Source organism: Giraffa tippelskirchi, chromosome 6 (assembly GCF_054371585.1).
Source record: "Giraffa tippelskirchi isolate mGirTip1 chromosome 6, T2T-mGirTip1v1.2.pri, whole genome shotgun sequence".
NCBI lineage: Eukaryota > Metazoa > Chordata > Mammalia > Artiodactyla > Giraffidae > Giraffa > Giraffa tippelskirchi.
In genome coordinates, this window is record NC_137280.1 from 23,839,959 (window position 1) to 23,860,824 (window position 20,866).

Below are 20,866 nucleotides of genomic sequence, written 5' to 3' on the forward strand. Positions count from 1 at the left end.
AAAAGTTCAGAAGAGCTATATGTAATGCCACTGCCACTCCCTGATGAGCACTGGTGCTGCTGCTGCTAAGTTGCTTCAGTTGTGTCCGACTCTGTGCGACTCCATAGACGGCAGCCCACCAGGCTCCGCCATCCCTGGGATTCTCCAGGCAAGAACACTGGAGTGGGTTGCCATTTCCTTCTCCAATGCATGAAAGTGAAAAGTGAAAGTGAAGTCGCTCAGTCGTGTCCGACTCTTCGTGACCCCATGGACTGCAGCCTACCGGGCTCCTCCGTCCATGGGATTTTCAGGCAAGAGTACTGGAGTGGGGTGCCATTGCCTTCTCCGCTGATGAGCACTATCTGTTATTTTATAGAACAGCTCTCAGTTTGGGTTTGATTGATGTTTTCTCATGATTAGATTGAGGTTATATTTATATTCCATAATCTTGCTATTGCTAGAAAAATTGCATCAGATGAAATCATTCCTGCTTTGCCTGTCCCTGCTCCCGCCCCACTCACATGACAAATGTTCCAGCCGATTATTAAAAGATGCAAAAGAAATAATAATAGAAACATGATGAACAGAGGAAGCTAAAATATTATAATGCTGAGAGAATGTCTAGTCAGGTGGGAACAATCTGAACTAAACGGCAGCTTTGGAAGCATATCTATACTGTGCCTTACTTCACAGTTTTAAGATAAAAAATTGTAAGTATAATTTAGAAAATTATGTTACATAAAGTTTTAAAAAGTTGACATTATGATGTTTCCTCAGGAATGAGGTGGTGCTGTATAGGGTTGGTGGAATGGATTTAGAGTGGTCAGTTTTCTTAGACATGTTCTGCCAGAAAACCCAGTTTCTTTCTTACGTAAATCCATGAATTTGACTAAATAAACCCTCCTATATGCAAAAAAAAAAAAAAAGCACATGATTTATGATCTGAAATAGGGCCACATTATGTCCAATGTGGTTAAAAGCCAACTTTAGCCAAGACTGGTCAGCATGATCTTAAAAAGCAAAAGATGGCCAGTAAAGATGACCATGTGGCTTAGTGGCAAGGGTAAGACACAGGTCTGAGCAAATAACTTAGCCACTTGTGGCTAAAGTGGTGCTACCAAACCAACAAAGAGAGGGATGGTCGAAAAAGGAAAATTACATCTGCAACAAGATAATATGTTACTCTAAAAATGTATAAGTTAATATTCAGTATATTTTTGTATGACTTTTGCTTAGTGAAAAATACTCTCAAGAATATTTTTCAAGTAAAGAATTCAGTTATAGTTCTATTGTAGAAAGTCGAGTCTAGATGGGCTCCAGAGACCCCCAGGTCACAGTGATAGTATGTAGAGACTCCCGGATGTTTGATACCCAAAGGAATATTTACGAAAACACATTTTTGCAAAAGAACTGTTACGTATGCACAGATGTACGTGTGTAGCAGAACAGAAAATGCACTTTGGGGAAATTAAATAAATAACGTTGAAAAAGTGGACTTTTAAGTATAGTTATAAATCTCAAAAAGAAATAGCTCTAATTTATTGCCCATGGGGGAGAAATTCTGGGTGTACTCTTTCTGGATGTGCTTTCCTCTTCATTCTTACAACCATGGCACAAAGGGGTAATTATCAGTTTGTGAATTCTACTGTGAAAGGACCTAAGTGATTTCACTGGAAATGTTTCCCAGAGATTCTTCTTTGTGTTTTTTTAAATAATGTAATTATATGTGAAATGAATGGCTGGCAAATTTTAAAGCATATATATTGTAAATGATGGCAAACTTGGAAAAACCAGGGGTGCCTAAATGCTGTGGTTGTGCTAATAAAGAAGGCATAGGCTCCTGGGTTTTGTGGGATTGTATTAAATTACATAAGTTTCAAAAAATGTAATAAAAAGCAAGGTTCAGAAGGTTCCTAAAACAACTCTATGGTAATCTGGATTTGGTAAATAAAACTCTAAGGAAAACTTTCTTCCAACTATGAACATGTCACAGTAAGAATCTATTGTCAAGATGAAACAAGTAGTATTTGCCCTTAAATACAAAGGGATTGTGGTTATTATTCATTAATTAGAAACAATAACATGATTTAAAAGCTATGATAAATTTTATATGAGAGTCGCATTAAGACTAATTTACTTTGATGGATAATTGTCAGAGTAGTAAATTGAGGTTATAAACTGTGCTACATGATGTAGAATATTTGAATTCACTTTGATTAAGACAGAACAAAGCAGGTAATAGATTCTAAGTAAAAGATTTGATGACTATGTTGAATACTGCAAAAATGAATTACAATGGTATTATGCTTTGTCCTGTTAATGTACATTTTATAAATGTTATAAAACTTATTAAATTTAAGAAGTTGCTTTAGTCTTCCATAATGTCTGAAGACATTAATTAAGTAAACCATGACCATAAGAAAGAACCCCTCTAAAGCACTTTGTGGGGCAATCTGGCTTGATAAATAAAGCTTATCCTATCTCAAAGAAAATGTGAGCTTATTCAAAGTTATTCCTTTCTGACCCTAACTCATTCTGATGTGTTGATATTCTAACTATTCAAACATGATTTTGTAGGGAAAAAAATGAAAATCATATGATAGGTTCATATTTTAAAAAGCATGTAATAGATCACATCCATGTCCCTTTTTCTTCTGCTGTTGAAATCATTAAATGAAACAGTACTTCCCATGGTGTTGGACATGGCATAATCTAATATTTGTCTGCTTGGATAGTTTCCTGATATTTGTTACCAATACTGGGCAGCTGTTCAATCAGATAAACTGGATTAAAATTTTTAATATGCATGAATGAAAACTTTTTCAAAGGAATGGGAAGACGAGAGGTACAACTTGGAAAACATTTGTAAAGGTAGATTTATAGAAAGTATGTTTGATATTCATGTGTCCAAGGTTATGGTTTTATCTATAGAAGATATTTCTTTTTATTTATTTTATAATTATATTATAAAATGTTAAAAAAGAATACAGAAGTTTTGTTACTGACATGCCAGTTTTCTCCAAAGTATGTCTGAGGAAAGCAAGTTTTATTGGACATCTGAGATGTCATAAAGTATGAAAAGCCACTTTCCTCACTTCAGAGAGTACTACTGGTGACAAACATTTTTTCCTGTAAATATTTCATCTTTCATCTATGAACCAAACAACTCATCTCCTCCCTATGAATTTCTCATCTTTGTTATCTACTAGTAGCAAGAATTTGAGCAAATAATTTAATTTCAGGACCTCAGATTAAGAAACATGAACAATGTCCATTAGTGATTTTCAAAATATGGGTCATAACCCTATTACTGGGTCATAACAAATATTTTTGTAAAATAAAATGGAATTGACTCAATTTGAATAGAAAATATAGAGGACTTGCATTCAGGCTAAGTCACTTCAGCCGTGCCCAACTCATTGCGACCCTATGGACTGTGGCCTGCCAAGCTCCTCTGTCCATGGGATTTTCCAGACAATCCATACTGGAGTGGATTGTCATGCCCTCCTTCAGGGGATCTTCCTGACCCAGGTATCAAACCAGCATCTCTATGTCTCCTGCATTGGCAGGCGGGTTCTTAACCACTGAGCCACCTGGGAAGCCCCAATATATGACAAGGCACATTAAAGAGCTAGTGTGCAAATGCTGTTTCAGTTTTAAATATCTGTATGCACACTGTATGATGTAAACTGTATTCCTTAACGTAAGATCCAGGCAAAAATGTTTGACATATGGTTTCCAAAAGAATCACAAGTTCCTTATAAATCTAAAATGAAATTATTCTAGTTTACAGCTTAAAAACTCTATTGATCTCTTTTAACCTTATGTCATATAGTTTATTGCCTGACAGACAACAGTAGCTGGCTATAAGGGCATTTATAACGGAGTGGAAAATATTTATCCCTCAATTGGATGTACTTGTTATCAGTTCAGTTGCTCTGTCATGTCTGACTTTTTGTGACCCCATGGACTGCAGCACGCCAGGCTTCCCTGTCCATCACCAACACCCGGAGCTTGCTCAAACTCATGTCCATCAAGTCGGTGATGCCATCCAACCATTTCATCCTCAGTCATCCCCTTCTCCTCCTGCCTTCAATCTTTGCCAGCATCAGGGTCTTGTTATACCCATTGTAAATCATTCAAAGACAACTCCTTGGGCTTTCATGCCCTCTGGGTAAATGCCAGACCCAAAGCAGATAGGAATTTGACATATTTAAGTAATAGAAATAGATGAAAATGGTTGGGATATAGTGAAAAGAGAATAGTAAGATATGAAGGAAGAGATGTAGGAGGGAGCTGCACTGAGTAAAACCCTGTAAACCATGGTAAAGTGTTTATAGAGTATATTTTTGTTGCTGGCAGGGAGCCATTTGAGAGCTGTAAGCAAAGGACTTTGTGTGTGTGTGTGTTTATTTTTTTAAAGACCAGTAGGACTACTGTATAGAAAATAGATTTATACAGCAAGATGGAAGCTAAGGAGGTTAAGAGACTATGATACTCATTCAGGTAAGAGATGATCTTAGCTTCAATTAAGGTAGTAGCAGTGGAGACAAAAAAAAAAAAAAAAGATGGATTTGGAAGCACACAATACAGGATCTGCTAACAGACTTGATATATGGGGGTTGCTAGAATTTTAGTTTGTGAAACCAGGTGGATGTTTCACCAATTCCAATGGGGGCCATGATGGCAGGAATCCAGACTTCTGTTTGGTAGATGTTAAATTTGAGATACATACTAGTCATCTAAGTGGATGTCAAGAAAGTAGAATTGGGTTTTGGGGCAGAAGTAAGGACTGCTAGATTTGTACATTTGGGCATCAGTATATAAATACTATTTATAGCCACAGGACTGTTACTTCCCTGAGTGTCATGTAGTATCTCTTTTAATCTTGATAACAACTCAAGTAGATATTTTCTTTTTATATTGATGAGTAGCTTCTCTTTATATCTGAGCAACTCTTATATTCAAAAATACATACATTGAAAGTCAAGCAGCTACTAAACGATGGAGCCTGGAATTTAATTTTTTGAATGAAGCCTTTTTTGAAAGGTCTGGTCTGGAGAGAGTGAATCTCATTCAGAATCTAAACCAAGTTTATAAATTTAGTAGTCTTTTCTATCCTTTTGCAACTTTCCTTGAGCAGGTGCCACTGACAGGTTTTGTTTTTTTTTAAACTATTCCTTTGGCATATGGGAGAGGACTCTTTTTTCCTTTTTTCTCATATCTTGACTGTTTCTTCTTCACTGGCCTTCAACTGTATCTTTTATGCAGGGATTTCAAGCCTTCTTACTCTCTTTACCTGTTTCCCCTTTACATGTTTATGTTCTCCTTGGTTCAAATACTAAATATACGCTTATGTCATAAGTGTTAGTCACTTAGCCGTGTCCGACTCTTTGCGAGCCCACGGATTGTAGCCCGCCAGTCTCCTCTGTCCATGGGCTTCTCCAGGCGAGAATACTGGAGTGGTTTGCTATTCCCTTCTCCAGGGGATCTTCCTGACCGAGGAATGCAACCCGGGTCTCTCGCATTGCAGGCAAACTCTCTACGGTCTGAGCCACCAGGGAAGCCCAAATGTACGCTTATGATCCTCAATTATTTTGCTTCCAATGCAGACATTTTTCCCCCTAGCTCTAGTAGACCAGGTCCAAAGGTTTCCTGAAAGCAATTAGCCTGGAGGCTCCCCCATGCGATTAAAGAGGAGGAGCGAAGTGGAGGGGCTGTGAAGGTCTCGTTTGATTTGTATATTCATTCATATTTCCTTATAATCATTTACATATCGGCTGCTTCTATGGAGTTTCAAATCTAGAGTGGCAAGCAGACAGTGACGCACGGGGAGGGTTAACTAAGGGTTTAGCTTGGCACGATGCCCTTCGTGTGAACATTAAGTCCTCGGCCACAGGGGCATAATGTGCAAACACAGAACCCTGCTTAGTTCCTCAAACAGATTTAACGAACATTTTTTGAAGTGTATCAGTTTTGCCGAACATTAAAAAAGAAATCGAAGGCAGATCCTTTCACGGAAGGAGTAAATTTGGGCACAGATGAGAGATTCGAGCTGAATGCTGCACTGCAGCAGGTCATGAAGAGAACAAGATACTGATTAGGGAGTGAGTAGAGAATGAAGCACTCATGTAGAAAAAAATGAGAAACCGGGGATGGTATACATTAAAAAAAAAAAAGAAGAAAAGAAAACAACCCAGCTTTTGTTAAGTCATGGTAAAACACACACCTCAACCCAAGCCGGCTCCAGCGGCTCCGCCAGGGTGTCCTCACAGTTCCAGCGCGCCGCGCACCGCCCAGCTCGCCCCGCGCCGCCCAGCTCGCCCCGCCTCCCAGCCCGCCCCGCGCCGCCCAGCCCGCCCCGCGCCGCCCAGCTCGCCCCGCCTCCCAGCTCGCCCCGCCGCCCAGTTCCCCGACTGCCCCAAGGCAGAGCCGCGTGCACGTGCTCAACGGATCCCGCCCCCTTCGCTCCCTCGGCCAATGAGAAATGGTGTCGTAATTCTCCACTGCCTGGTATCGTGTCGCGTGACCACGTCTCCCCGCCCCCTCACCCCGCCGCCTCCAGGTTCTGAGAAGATGGCGAAGGTGTCCGAGCTGTACGATGTCACTTGGGAAGGTAACTGCGGGCGGGGTGGCCGCGGAGAGACCTAAAGCCGCAGGAAGCGGTTCGGGAGTACCTGCTGCCCTCGGAGACATGGATTCTCCGATCTCTCTTCAGCTCTGGCCCGGCCGAGCTGAGGTGATAGCTGAGGTAGTTAGTTGGCTGAGGTGGAGGTGGAGGCTGACCCCTTCCTTGGCCTGGCCTCTGACTGGAGTCTGTGGTGGTCCTCACCGCTTGGGTCGGTAGACTGACTGACCAACCGGCCTACCACCGCGCCCATCCAGCGGCCAAGGGTAGCTTCCTCTATAAGGCAACCGGGATCTGGGGCTGTCACACTTTTCCTGTGGCTGCTGGGCGGCGCGGAGGAGGCGGGATAGCTGTCCGCTGAAGCGTCTTTGCAGCCGAGAAATCCAGGGCCTGTAAAGGTCTTTCAAATGGTCTGTAAGGGGTACAACTCAGTGTAGTAAAGTGTGTGGAAAACCAGTAAACATATCCGATTCTTTTCCCTGCCAGTTTACATTCCCTTCTCTCTTCAAAACTTGGTGGTTTCTGATTTCCCCCCTTTTTAAATGATCCCCTGTCCCACTTCCCTCAAGATGAATTTACACACACAACCCAACTTGCTTCTTATTCCCTGCCAATAATTCCTTTTCTGAAGGTGGAAAAAGTTCTCGTTTAATCTGAGGTGAAGTTTGTCTTTAAATTTGGAAGCAGTCAAACTTTGAACCAATTCTGAAAGAGAGATTTTCCCTTCTTAAAATCTTGAGTGAGAGGTGTGCATGCTTGAGAAAAGAACCTTGAGTTTCTCTAAGGCATGGAATTTGTGTAATTGAAATTTATATTTCCAGCGTTTCACAGTAGACTTCAGTAGCTTGTTTGTTGGGATATTTAATTGGTGTTATTTATTTAAAATATGTTATTTTAAAATGCCTGATAACGCGTGGACTGAGAATTGTATTGGTTATTCAGTGTCGAGTAAATCTCTCCAATATTGAAAGTTGAAAACGATAATGAGAAAAGGTAAAATTCCTTTATCCTGGAACTAATTCAGTGATTTATTATTGGTTTTGTGGCCTCTAGCATAGTGTGAACCACCGTATTTCTACCTGTACTGGGCAATCTATTATATTAAAGTATTACTTTCTCAGTGCTAGATCTTGGTGATACCAAATTAAGTAACACACAGTCCCTACCTTTAGGGAGTTCATAGTCTGATGGAGAAAGATAGACTTGTAAAAACGTAGTTTTAAAAAGCTTGTGTCAAAATATATTCCTTCAGTAGCTATGTGGCTATTATTTTTAATGCTTTTAAAAAATGTTTCAAATAGTTCATGGTTTTTTTGAAAGTGCTATTTTGAAGGTATGTTCAACATAAATTTCTTAGATAATCTCGTGTAGACACATAGGAAATGAGTAGATGCAGTCGAGGTGATTTAACTGAGTAGCTTAGACCTTACCCTCTGGACATTCTAAAGGTAAGTGACATAATTACTTAGATGAGTAAATAATTACTTCACAGGTTTGTTGAGGAACAAAAGGGAAAACATATGTCGAAGTGCTTTTAAACTGTTAAATAATATATTAAAAAAAAATGATCTGGCTCCTACCTGTATCTCCAGTTGTATATTAAGCTACTCTCCCCCTTACCCTTTGATCTGGCCATGCTGGCTTTTGCTGAATTCCCTGTGTGCAGTGCTCCTCTTGTCTTAAGACTGGACATAAGCTATTCCTTCCGATGGAAGTGTTCTTACCTCCTTGTTCTAGTCTTATACTCTACCCATTATACTTTATCATTTATTAGAATTCCCCTCAAAAGTCACATACTTCAGAGAGCCTTCCTCCCACCCCCCACTCCTCCCACACCCACCCCCCCATCCCCTCCCATTCCATATCCTCACACCAAGTTTAAAAGAAAAAGACAACAAAAGCAACAAAATTTACCCTTGGTCTTTTAACTATGTATCCTCATACAATTGAAATACTTACCCAATTGTGTTACATTAAAAAATTTTGTCTCTCCTAGAATGAAGAGAGGGCCCAGGCCTTTCTTGTTCTAAAGCTGACATACTGGAGGAACTCAGTAATCGGTTGAGAAAATGAATTATTAGTACGATTAAAAATGAACATTAGGGACTTCCCTGGTGGTCCAGTGGCCAAGACTGCGATCCCAATGCCATGGATCCAGATTTGATCTCTGGTCAGGGAACTATTGATGAGCCTCATCTTAAGGGTGAGCATGCTGCATCTAAAATTCCACAAGCCACGACTAAAAGAAAAAAAAAAAAAGCCCCAAAGATCCTGCGTACCCAACTAAAAAAAAAAAAAGATTCTGCATGATGCAACTAAGACCTGGTGTGGCTAAATTATATATATACACATACATATATATAAGAATGTTAACAAATCATCACAAAGAAAAACTATAAGTCATGTTTTTTAGTGTTGGAATGATTTTTTTAGTATCTTAGACAACTCACTTAACAGTATACCGTTTGCTCATTTGTAATTAATGAGTAGAATTAAAATTGTATTTAGGGCACTTACAGGAAAAGAGTATTATAGATTTTTCTTTCAGAGACTTAGGGTAACAAGAGGGTGATGGGAGGACCCTCAGTGATAGTTTTTTTGTTTCAATATTTTGCAGGAGGGAGTGTCAGTTGACCTGTGTCTTTTAAAAATTCCATTGAGTACCATCATTAATTTAAGTAATGGAAATTGTTAGTCCAAAGACTAGTGTGATTCTTGTAATAGGAAAATTTATCACATATTTATAAAAGACATGTATACTAAAACTCCCTTAGTCTTTATTGGGCTCTGTAAAAAGAACGTAGGTATATGGTTTGTTGAAAGTTACAGATGTTAATTATTAAATATATAGAGGAATTTGGAGATGGGAAAGAGAGTTGAAGGAGGGTATAGTCAAGTCAGGTCTCTCAAGAATAGGGTGTTTGGGCAGAGTATGGGTAGGATGCCTAGCAGCCTGGCCTATAATTGGCATTGAATGAGTATTTGAAAAAATATTTATTGAAAATGTTTGAGGGGACTTTAGTTGTATATACTCACTGTCTCAACTTCTCTTTATTCAGTCAAACAACCACAAATTGGTTTCAGTACTCTATTAGTTCAGTAAAATTTCTAGAGAGATCTAATGCCGAGTCTAATGTATCTATTTTGTACATCTATACTACGTTTGTCATTGCAGATCATTCCCTCTGAAAAATTCTTTTGTTGATTTCTTAATAGCATTAGGCTCTCTTATTATTTTTAAGAACTTTGCTTCATTCTCTACATTTGTTTGCTCCTTATTTTTTGATGTCCTCAGTGGTCCTTTCCTTAGCCGTCTTCTTAATCTGTTATTGGTGGTGATTAATCCTGAGTTCAATAGACTCCTGACTGATGCAAACATAGATGTTATCTGGTCTGTGAATGTCCTGAAATTATATGCAAAATTGAATGTGTGTGTTTTTTTTCCCTCTTTATTTTTATTTTTTAAAATGTATTTGTTTTTAATTGAAGGATTGGTTTCTACCAAATATCAACATGAAACTGCCATAGGTTTACCCATGTCCCCTCCCACTTGAACATCCCTAAGTGTGTTTTTAAACTTGTACATATTTCTGGGAAAAGTTGGTTCAGAGGTTTCATCAGCTTCAAAGAGCTTTAAAAAGATTTAATGTCTTCTGTGGGTAATCATCCACACCTAGCTCTAATTACTGTATTAGTCTATATGCTAAATGACATGTTAAACATGTGTTTGAGTACTTTGCGCCAGGTACTGTTCCCACTATGCAGCATTCTTAACTTGCAACAAAAGCAATAGAATACAAAGGTTAAACTAAACGGAATAGGTCAAATATGGGGTCAGGTTTGTTCTCCCCTATTTTACCCCGCTCTCTTAATTTTTCCTCTTCTGTTAAGTGAAGCTTCAGGTTTTCTTTTTTTGTTTTTTGTTTGTTTGTTTGTTTTTTAGGGTCTCTGGGAGAAGTCTTTGACAGAGAAACATGTTCCCCACCCCATAATGGGTTACATAAGTGAAGAATTAACCTGAGCTCTGTTTTGCAATGTTCTGAAGAAACTACTTTTCTTTCATTTGCCCTTTCCCCCTAATCTAGGTGTGTTGGGCAATTTCCCAGTCCCTCAGCACGTTAGATACTCTCATCTGTCTACCATGGTTCATGCTCTTTGCTATAGACTTCATCTAACAAACTCTTTTTAATCCTTAAGGCTTATTTCACTTATCACAGATTTCTTCAACCTTTCTTCTTGCCAGGTGGAATTAATCATTCCTTCACCTTGCTTTCTTAGTGCTCTGAGCGTAAACACTGTCTTACCTTTTATCACATTATTTTGTGGTTGTTTACAGTTTATCTGTTAACTTGTTAACTTCTTAGCTACATGGGTTGATTCTTTTTTCACTATGTTTCTAGAATGTTATAGAAATAATGTATTAATATATTTTTGAATGACTAAATAGAAGTCATGGGGGACATGACAATAGATGAAGGGGGAATGAGTTAAGTCAGGGATTTCCCATTTATATACCTTGGTTATGAATAAGTAGGAATGGAAAGTTGAATACTATTGGTAAGTGAGAAATTTGACAAAAAAGGAGATGGGACCGTTTTTTCCCATTTAGTATCTAGTTTATGGAGAGGAATTGTACAGTGCAGGGTACTTAAAGGACATTGCAGGGTACAGGCAAGGAGTGTAGTTTTGTGAAACAGATCTGTAAAACACTAAATAAATTTAAATAATCTGCCAGTCAACAAAGAATGTGAACTTCAGATGGTAGTTACAGTATAGGGGATGTGTTTTGAATGAGTTCTGAAAACCCAAGGATCTTGTGGATTCATGTTGTATGTGTATGTGCTGAGTCCCTCAGTCGAGTCTGACTCTTTGTGACCTCATGAACTGTAGCCCGCCAGGTTCCTCTGTCGGTAGAATTTTGGAGCAGGTTGCCACTTCCTACACCAGGGCATCTTCCCAATCCAGGGATCAAACCTGCTTCTCTTGCGTCTCCTGCATTGGCAGGCAAATTCTTTACCATTGTGCCACGTGAGTATGTGTGTTATATTGTGGATATATGCTATATTGTGATATAATAAGGTATAAATACATGTTTGGTTTTCATCCTGGCACAGAACTCCTAAACCCTTGTAGTTTCCTTAGAGAAAGGAGTGATAGGAACATCTTCTGTTCTAATATTTAGTCTTAGTCCTGGGTTCCAGATATAACATCTTAGATTTATAGTGATGTATCTTTATGTGCCACTGAATAACTGGAGTCTGGAGAGCTTCAGGATGGTGCCTAGTCACTGGAAAGACCTAGACTTGGGTGAGGGGTTGGAACTTCAAACCTGGGATGGGAGAGGATCTAGAGATTGACTTAACCAGTGTCTAAGGATGTAATCAGTCATGCCTACAAGCTGAAACCTTCATAAAACCTCCTAAACTTTGGGAGAACTTCTAGGTTAGTAAATACATCAAGGTGCTAGGATGATGACTCACTCAGAAAGAGTATGGAATCTTCTCTACCCATGCACACCCCCTCCCACCTCCAACACTTTGCTTTCTGTATCTCTTCCATTTAGCTGTTTCCTGAATTGTATCTGAAAAGCGCTTCACTTACTGATTCTGTCAGCCACTCTAGCAAGTATCAAACTGGATGAGGAAGTTGTAGAAAGGAACCCCTGAGTTTGTAAGAGTTCCTCAGAAGTATGGGTGTCTCTGGCTTGCATTGGTTTCTGAAGTGGGAGCAGTCTTATGAGATTGAGCCCTTAAACTGTGGGGTATGAATAACTTACTTTTTTGTTTGCCTGCTCAATTCCTCTTCAGTCTTTAAGATTCAGTTTAATTTACTTCCTGTGCAGAATGAGTCAAGCTCATTTCTAGGTTTTCAGTAGAAGGAATTCATTTCAGTCGCTCAGTCATGTCCGACTCTTTGCCACCCCATGGACCACAGCACGCCAGGCCTCCCTGTCCATCACCAACTCCCGGAGCCTACTCAAACTCATGTCCATTGGGTCAGTGATGTCATCCAGCCATCTCATCCTCTGTCGTCCCCATCTCCTCCTGCCTTCAATCTTTCCCAGCATTAGGGTCTTTTCAAATGAGTGGGTTCTTCGCATCAGGTGGCTAAAGTATTGGAGTTTTAGCTTCAGCATCAGTCCTTCCAATGAATATACAGGACTGATTTCCTTTAGGATGAACTGGTTGGATCTCCTTGCAGTCCCAGGGGCTCTCAAGAGTCTTCTCCAACACCACAGTTCAAAAGCATCAATTCTTCAGCCCTCAGCTTTCTTTATAGTCCAACTCTCACATCCATACATGACTGCTAGAAAAACCATAGCTTTGACTAGAGGGACCTTTGTTGGGAAAGTTATGTCTCCGCTTGTTAATTCATGATTTTCTAAGACCATTTTTTTTGTAATTCAGGTAGGGTCTGTTTTCATCTTATGATTATTTTTGTTTTCTTTTGTAGACTTTGAACTGTAGGGACCAAGATAATGGTACATATAAAAGTAGTGAAAATCCCATGTGCTTCTCTTTTATTTATTCTCTAGAAGAATAGCATATTGTTGTTGATAATTTAACTCATGTATTCAGTAACATTCAATAACAACTTAAGTCAGCTATTTAAATCTATACAACATGTGTGTCAGTAGAAGGAAGAAGGTAACTTTATATGAATATGTAAGATTTTTCAGAGGTGAGAGTAGAAAGCATGTATGTAACTGGTGAATTGGGCAGTTTATTCTACCTTAACTATATAAAAAAGGGATCTTTTTTTCTGGATTAGGTACTCTCCCACCCCTAGTTATTATTTCTGCTTTTATCAAAATACTGTTCTTTGAAATTCCAGAGTTCCCTATTGTATTATGTGAAACAGAACACCATTCCATGTTCGATGCGTGTGACAAGGGCTCAGGGCCGGGGCAATGGGATGATCCAGAAGGATGGGATGGGGAGGGAGGTGGGTGGGGGGTCCAGGAAGGGGAACACATGTAAACTCATGGCTGATTCATGTCAATGTATGGCAAAAACTATTACAATATTGTAAAGTAATTAGCCCCCAACTAAAATAAATAAATTTATAAAAAAAAATTAAATAAAGTAAAAAAAAAAAAAAAAACATGCAAAGTTGTTCTTCCAACTTTTGTTGTTTGCTAGTGCCTTTGACCTTACTTTGCATTATTCATTTTATTCTTTTTATATAAGCAAAAATTTCCTTTGTCCTAATTTTCCTGTGTTGATTTCCTTATGTAATTGTGTATTTTTGTATGTTATATGGACTGTTGTAGTAATGTTTTTAAGGGAGTTTTGTGATGAATGTTCCTTCAGTGCTGATAGCCTAATATGATACCCTGATTATAAAAATTTTATGTTCTTGAGTCAGTGAAGCACTTTGAATTTTTTGAGAGTTCGGTGTGTAATATTATTCAGTTTTCTGAAAAAATAATCCTTAGCTTTTATCAAATTCTGAACATTGTAACTTCAAAAAAGCATGATCCATAGTCGCCTGAAGGGATAGAGGATCTTTGTAGCAGATCCATGCCATACAGTAAAGATAGCTGTAATATCAGTTGCATTTTCAGTCTTCTAAAGGATCTGTTGCTCTTAAGTTGATTTTCCACTTTATGAAATTTGAGACACCACAGATTTTACATTAGTATGAGTGTATTTTCTTTACTTAAAAAGTTGATTTTGTCTTGTCCATTTGTTTGACATTAATCAAATATTTGTATATATAATTGCAAGCTTATTTTTTTCAGAAATGCGAGATAAAATGAGAAAATGGAGAGAAGAAAACTCACGAAATAGTGAGCAAATTGTGGAAGTTGGAGAGGAATTAATTAGTGAATATGCTTCTAAGCTTGGAGATGATAGTAAGTTTTTAAATCTATTATGTTCATGCTCAGCACATGTTTCATTTACAGTTCTTAGTTTTTTTTTAAAAAAATCCTGTCATTATGGTTTTTCTGCTGTTAATATCAATCCATGATTTATTAATGTTTAAAATACTTCTCAGGATGTCTGAATGATAACTTTTATTTTTAGGACTTATAATTATTGGTAGTAGTGAAGCTATCCAATAGACATTTTTGTTTTAAAGCTCACAAGGCTGTAGTCCTGGGCAGATCAAAAATGTATTTCATAATGAAGCTTTTAAAACAGGAAATGTATTAAATAATTAAAAATTTTTTTAACCTGGTAAGATATTAAAATATGCATTGCTAAAAACATAAGGACACTTTTTCCTTAATTCCAGATGTAATATAATAAATCACTTTTCAGTTGTAAATAATGTTCTTTAAAATATCAGAAGCAAGAAGAATTCATTATCTAATTTCTGTTGTGAGATTTTTATATTAAAGTCAGTTTTTTCCTGTTTGTGTGTGTAGTTTGGATCATATATGAACAGGTGATGATTGCAGCCCTCGATTATGGTCGGGATGACTTGGCACTGGTGAGTATATTTTATTTTATGTTTAATTTCCTTCATGAATTATGTATAAGCAGTATGTGGCTTGTAGTGAATGCTTTCTGTAGCTGGTTTTTAGTGCTACTCTTGAGTTGGTAGGACTGACTAGGTACTTTGGGACGCATTATATTTTTATATCTTTTTAATAGTTCTGAAAAGTAGATATTTAGTATCCCAGTTTCACTGAAGAGGTTAAATTAGTTGGTGAAGGTAGTTTACTTAATAGGTAGTTTATACTATATTATAGAGTTAAAAATAAACATAACTTAAAACAAATTTGTCTTTTGGGTAGTTAAATGGCTTATGTTGTACCTAACATTAAATATTGTTTTGAGATATTTTAAATGTATATCTTAAAATTATGAGAAAATCCTACCGTGTACAGAACATGACTTAAAATACTCATACCAGTATTTAAGTGGGGCCTGATGCATTATGAAAGTCATTTTTCATTTAATTTTAATTTTAAAATAAAATAATAATAGCTATATTTTTGAACACTCATATGCTAGGCACTATTCTAAATGCTTTATATCATTTTTATTTTACATGCTTTATTTGATCTATATAATTATTTCTTAATTTGATTCGTTTGATAGTATCACTATATTTATTGTATAAATCAGGAAGCAGTGGTTTCTGTTTTGTAATCCTGACCTCTTAAGTGCTCCTTCATGCTGCTTCCTCATAAGCCAAGAAGAAATACAAAAAAACAATACCAGAATGTAGAAATACCTGGAGAACATACACAAGTTTAATTGGCATTGTCCTTTTCAATGTAATTTATGTTAGCAGTACATTTAATTCTGGTGGAGTTGCCCATGATAAAAAATATTCCACAAAACCTTTGTATTACCTTTAAAACCTATGAGACATTGTCTTTTGAATAAGGTGGCAGCTTATTTTTTGCGGGAGATTTTGAAATTATTTTTTGTATAGCAAAATGCCATTTGGTAAAGTAGGAGATCAAGTGAGTAGATAACTTTTTTTGTAACAGTATTTTTTTAATGGTTCAAAATTCCAGCACAGTTAGCTTGACTGAACAAGTACTATGAGTTTTGCATGATATCAAAGAACTAAGTGAACATCACTTTCAGTTTTAATTAACTTGAATATTTTTCTTACTATAGAATTTACAGACACAGACTTTGAATCTATACTGCCAAACCATATTAAAACTTATTTTCTTACGATTAATAATCTGTTCATTAGTTAAATGCATTTTTAATCACTTATGCTTTGGGGCACTAGAAAGGATCATTTTTATCATCGTTAACATTTCTAAGACTCTTCTAATCCCTCATGCTCAATAAATATTTGATTATTTGTTTAGTTGAGTTGATGGGTGAATTATGAATATCTGCCAAAAGGAGATTGGTACTCCATTCATACTGTGTCTGTATTTTATGGCCCTTAAATCAGGACTAGTGTTCTGACAAGGGTGATTAATATATGATTTCAACAAGGCAGAATTAAAGTGTTAATAATACTTGATCGAGACTTCGGAGTACTACCAAAGAGCTTAATTTTTATCTAGAGAATGCTTATGCACTAGTTAGGAAGAAAAGGCCAGGAAACTGTTGTAGTTAGTTAAGATGGGCTTGATTCATTATGAAAGCAGTTTTTAAGGAGGAGTGATATGGTAGTATTCAAAGAGTTATTAGTGGACCCCATAATCTCATTTTCTTAGTTAAGAGTTTGATCAGTTTCTGAGAACTCATTGTTGTCCTCACTGTAAATTCACAGTTGTTCTTTCACTCCATTTTTCATTACTGATTAATTTCACTTATGTCATTAGATCTCAGTAATGAAATTATTTAAGAAGATACACTGAAGACTATGAAAGGCATTCCTTATAGATCATTTAGTTCATGTAGTGTAATTACTATCCTTCAAGTCTTTTTATAATTTTTTTTCTTTTTTAGTTTTGTCTTCAGGAGTTGAGAAGACAGTTCCCTGGAAGTCACAGAGTCAAGAGACTAACGGGCATGAGATTTGAAGCCATGGAGAGGTAACTGAATCTTGCAAATAGTGTGATCCTGTTTTCAAATGGCAAACATGGGGTCTTAAATTTAGGTCCTCCTGCACCAGTGGCAGCATCATTAATTATGCAAGATCTTTTGCTACTCAGCTTCAGAATAGTGTCAGAGTACTTCTCAGCATCAATCCTCCAAGTTATTCCCCTTAGGTAGAATTTGACATAAGAGTGGGATCCATTTATCATCTTTGGACTTGTGGAATGGGATCATGCTTTGGAGTAAGAACTGGCTTCATATCCTATTTCTAAGGATTTATTATCTATTGACCTAGAAAATTATTTAACTTCTTTAAGTTTTTTCAGTCTTATTCCTCTGTAAAACAAGAATATTACCAGTTTGTCAGGGTTGTTTTGAGAATTAGTAATGATATATGTATAGTACCCTCACAGGCACTCAAAATCTAGAAGCTATTATATATATATATTTTAATTGAGATATAATTGACATAGGGACTAAGACTAAGGGGAAAATATGCCCAGTTGTGTTTGAATCTTTGCGACCCCATGGACTGCAGTCGGCCAGGCTCCTCTGTCCATGGGGATTCTCAAAAGCAAGAATACTGGAGTGGGTTGCCATGCCCTCCTCCAGGGGATCTTCCCAACTCAGGAATGGAACCCAGGTCTCCCACGTTGCATGCAGGTTCTTTACCTACTGAGCCACCAGTTCAGTTCAGTTGCTCAGTTGTGTCCGACTCTTTGCGACCCCATGAATTGCAGCACGCCAGGCCTCTCTGTCCATCACCAACTCCCGGAGTCTACCCAAACCCATGTCCATAGAGTCGGTGATGCCATCCAACCATCTCATCCTCTGTCGTCCCCTTCTCCTCCCGCCCCCAATCCTACCCAGCATTAGGGTCTTTTCCAATGAGTCAACCCTTCGCATGAGGTGGCCAAAGTATTGGAGTCTCAGCTTCAACATCAGACCTTCCAATGAACACCCAGGATTGATCTCTTTTAGGATGGATTGATTGGATCTCCTTGCAGTCCAAGGGACTCTCAAGAGTCTTCTCCAACACCACAGTTCAAAAGCATCAATTCTGTGGCACTCAGCTTTCTTCACCGTCCAACTCTCACATCCATACATGACCACTGGAAAACCATAGCCTTGACTAGACGGACTTTTGTTGGCAAAGTAATGTCTCTGCTTTTAAATATGCTATCTAGGTTGGCCATAACCTTCCTTCCAAGGAGCAAGCGTCTTTTAATTTCATGGCTGCAATCACCATCAGCAGTGATTCTGGAGCCCAAAAAAATTAAGTCTGACACTGTTTCCACTGTTCCCTCATCTATTTCCCATGAAGTGATGGGACCAGATGCCATGATCTTAGTTTTCTGAACATTGAGCTTTAAGCCAACTTTTTCACTCTCCTCTTTCACTTTCATCAAGAGGCTCTTTAGTTCTTCTTCACTTTGCCATAAGGGTGGTGTCATCTGCATATCTGAGGTTATTGATATTTCTCCCGGCAATCTTGATTCCAGCTTGTGTTTCTTCCAGCCCAGCATTTCTCATGATGTACTCTGCATATAAATTAAATAAGCAGGGTGACAACATACAGCCTTGACGTACTCCTTTTCCTATTTGGAACCAGTCTGTTGTTCCATGTCCAGTTCTAACTTGCTTCCTGCCCTGCATACAGGTTTCTCAAGAGACAGGTCAGATGGTCTGGTATTCCCATCTCTTTCAGAATTTTCTGAGCAGAGCCTACGAGGGGTTTTCTTGTCTCCTGGACGTCAGCGGACAGATGAGAGGGGCCAGGCCAGGCCGGGCCGGGGGCCGGGGGCGGCGGCTGACAGGGGCTAGGCCGGGCCTGGGGCCGGGGGCTGGGGGCGGCGGCCAACAGGGGCCAGGCCATGCCGGGGGCGGTGGCCAAGAGGGGCTAGGCCGGGCCGGGGGCCGGGGTTGGCGGCCAACAGGGGCTAGGCCGGGCCGGGGGCTGGGGGCGGCGGCCGAGCCGGGGGCCGGGGGCGGCGGCCGACAGGAGCCACCAGGGAAGCCCATAATTGATATATAACATTATATTAGTTTCAGGTATATAGCATAATGATTTGATAAATGTGTATGTATTTTGTGAAATGATTACCATAATAAGTTGAACATCTATTATCATAGTTATAAATTTTTATTATAAGAATGTTTAAGATTTATTCTCTTAGCAACTTTTAATTGTACAACACAGTATCATTAGCTATAATGAACCATGTTGTATTATGTCCCAGGACTTAATTTATCTTGTAACTAGAAGTTTGTACCTTTTGACCACCTTCACCCATTTGTCCCACTCGCCATCCCCTCCTCTGACAACCACTAATCTGTTCTATGTATCTATGAGTTCATGTTCTGTTTGATTCTACATGTAGGTGAGATCACACAGTATTTATGTTCTTGGTCTGACTTAGTACACTTAGCATAATGCCCTTAAAGTCCATCCAAGTTGTCATAAATGGCAGAATTTCTTTCCTTTTTATGGCTAATATTCATTGTATTAATATATACAGTTAACCTTTGAACAGCATGGGTTTGAATCGTGTGGGTCCACTTAATACATGAATTTTTTTTTGATAGTCGATATTACAGTGCTGCACAGTCTGTAGTTGTTGAACCTGTATGTAGAATCTTGAATAAGGAAGGACCAAGTGTATGGAGGGCCTATTCTAAGTTATATATGTATGGAATTTCAACTTGATGTAGGTTTGGTTTTTAAACCTACATTTGAGTTATTATATATTATTTATGGAATTTCAACTGTGATGTAGGCTTTCCTGATCTCAGCATTGTTCAAGGGTCAGACTTCTTTATCTATTTATCTATTGATAAACACTTCTGTTATTTCCATGCCTTGGCTAATGTTAATGCTGTAGTGAACATGGGGCTTCAGATATCTTTTCAGGTTAGTGATTTTATTTCCTTTGAGTAAATACCCTAAATTAGACTTGACTTTATCAAATGGTAGTTCTGTGTTTAATTTTTTGAGGAACCTTTATACTGTTTTCCATAGTGACTGTCAATTTACATTCCATCTACAGTCCAGTTCCCTTTTTTCCACACCCTTGCCAAGACTTGCTTTGTTTTGTCTTTTTGATAATAGTCATTTTAACAGGTATGAGATGATATCACATTGTGGTTTTAATTTTCATCTCCCTGATGATTACTGATGTTGAGCATCTTTTCATGTATTTGTGTGTCTTCTTTAGGAAAATGTATATTCAATTCCTCTGCTCCTTTTTATTTAGATTGCTTTTTTTTTTGCTGTTGAATTATATAAGTTCTTACAATATTTTGGCTATTAACTTTTTATTAGATATGATTTGCAAATGTTTTCTCCCATTCCACAGGTTGCCTTTTCACTATGTCTATGTTTTCCTTTGCTGTGCAGAAGCTTTTTAGTTTGATGTAGTCCCACTTGTTTATTTTTGATTTTGTTGACTTTGCTTTTTGTGTAAAATTAAAAAAATCACCAACACTGATGTCAGGGAACTTACCACCTATGTTTTCTTCTAGGGGGTTTATGGTTTTAGAGCTTCTGTTCAGCTCTTAAATCCAGTTTGAATTTTTCTCTGTGGTGTAAAGACAGAGGTCCAGTTTCACTCAGCTGTCTAGTTTTCTAACATCGTTTATTGAAGAGAGTGTTTTTTTTCCTATTGTATATTCTTAGCTCCTTTGTTGTAAATTAATTGACCATATATGTGTGGGCTTTCTGTTCTGTCCCATTGATCTATGTGTCTGTTTTTATGTCAGTACCATATTGTTCTGATTACTGTAGTTTTGT

At 38.1% G+C, this 20,866-nt stretch overlaps 1 protein-coding gene and 1 long non-coding RNA gene across 12 annotated transcripts in view; one reads left to right on the forward strand and one right to left on the reverse strand.

The window, feature by feature from the left end:
• LOC145510897 (uncharacterized) overlaps window positions 1-6,306 on the reverse strand; it is a 116,698-nt gene extending 110,392 nt beyond the window's left edge. Inside the window, exon 1 of the long non-coding RNA XR_014057295.1 lies at window positions 6,209-6,306. This is a non-coding gene — a long non-coding RNA (uncharacterized LOC145510897). The remainder of the gene's footprint in view (window positions 1-6,208) is intronic.
• A 227-nt stretch (window positions 6,307-6,533) lies between these two features.
• Window positions 6,534-20,866, forward strand: part of EMC2 (ER membrane protein complex subunit 2) — a 292,907-nt gene continuing 278,574 nt past the window's right edge. For 9 of the 11 annotated variants that reach the window (XR_014057283.1, XR_014057287.1, XR_014057282.1 and 6 more), the window contains exons 1-4: window positions 6,534-6,595; window positions 14,352-14,465; window positions 14,982-15,046; window positions 16,987-17,072. Coding sequence is in view for 4 of the 11 variants with exons in the window: in XM_081503059.1 (XP_081359185.1) it covers window positions 6,556-6,595; window positions 14,352-14,465; window positions 14,982-15,046; window positions 16,987-17,072 (305 nt within the window). In the remaining 7 variants the exon portion in view is untranslated. Of the gene's footprint in view, window positions 6,596-14,351; window positions 14,466-14,954; window positions 15,047-16,986; window positions 17,073-20,866 lie in introns of all 11 variants that reach the window. The other 2 variants (XM_081503057.1, XM_081503058.1) reach the window with 1 other exon arrangement.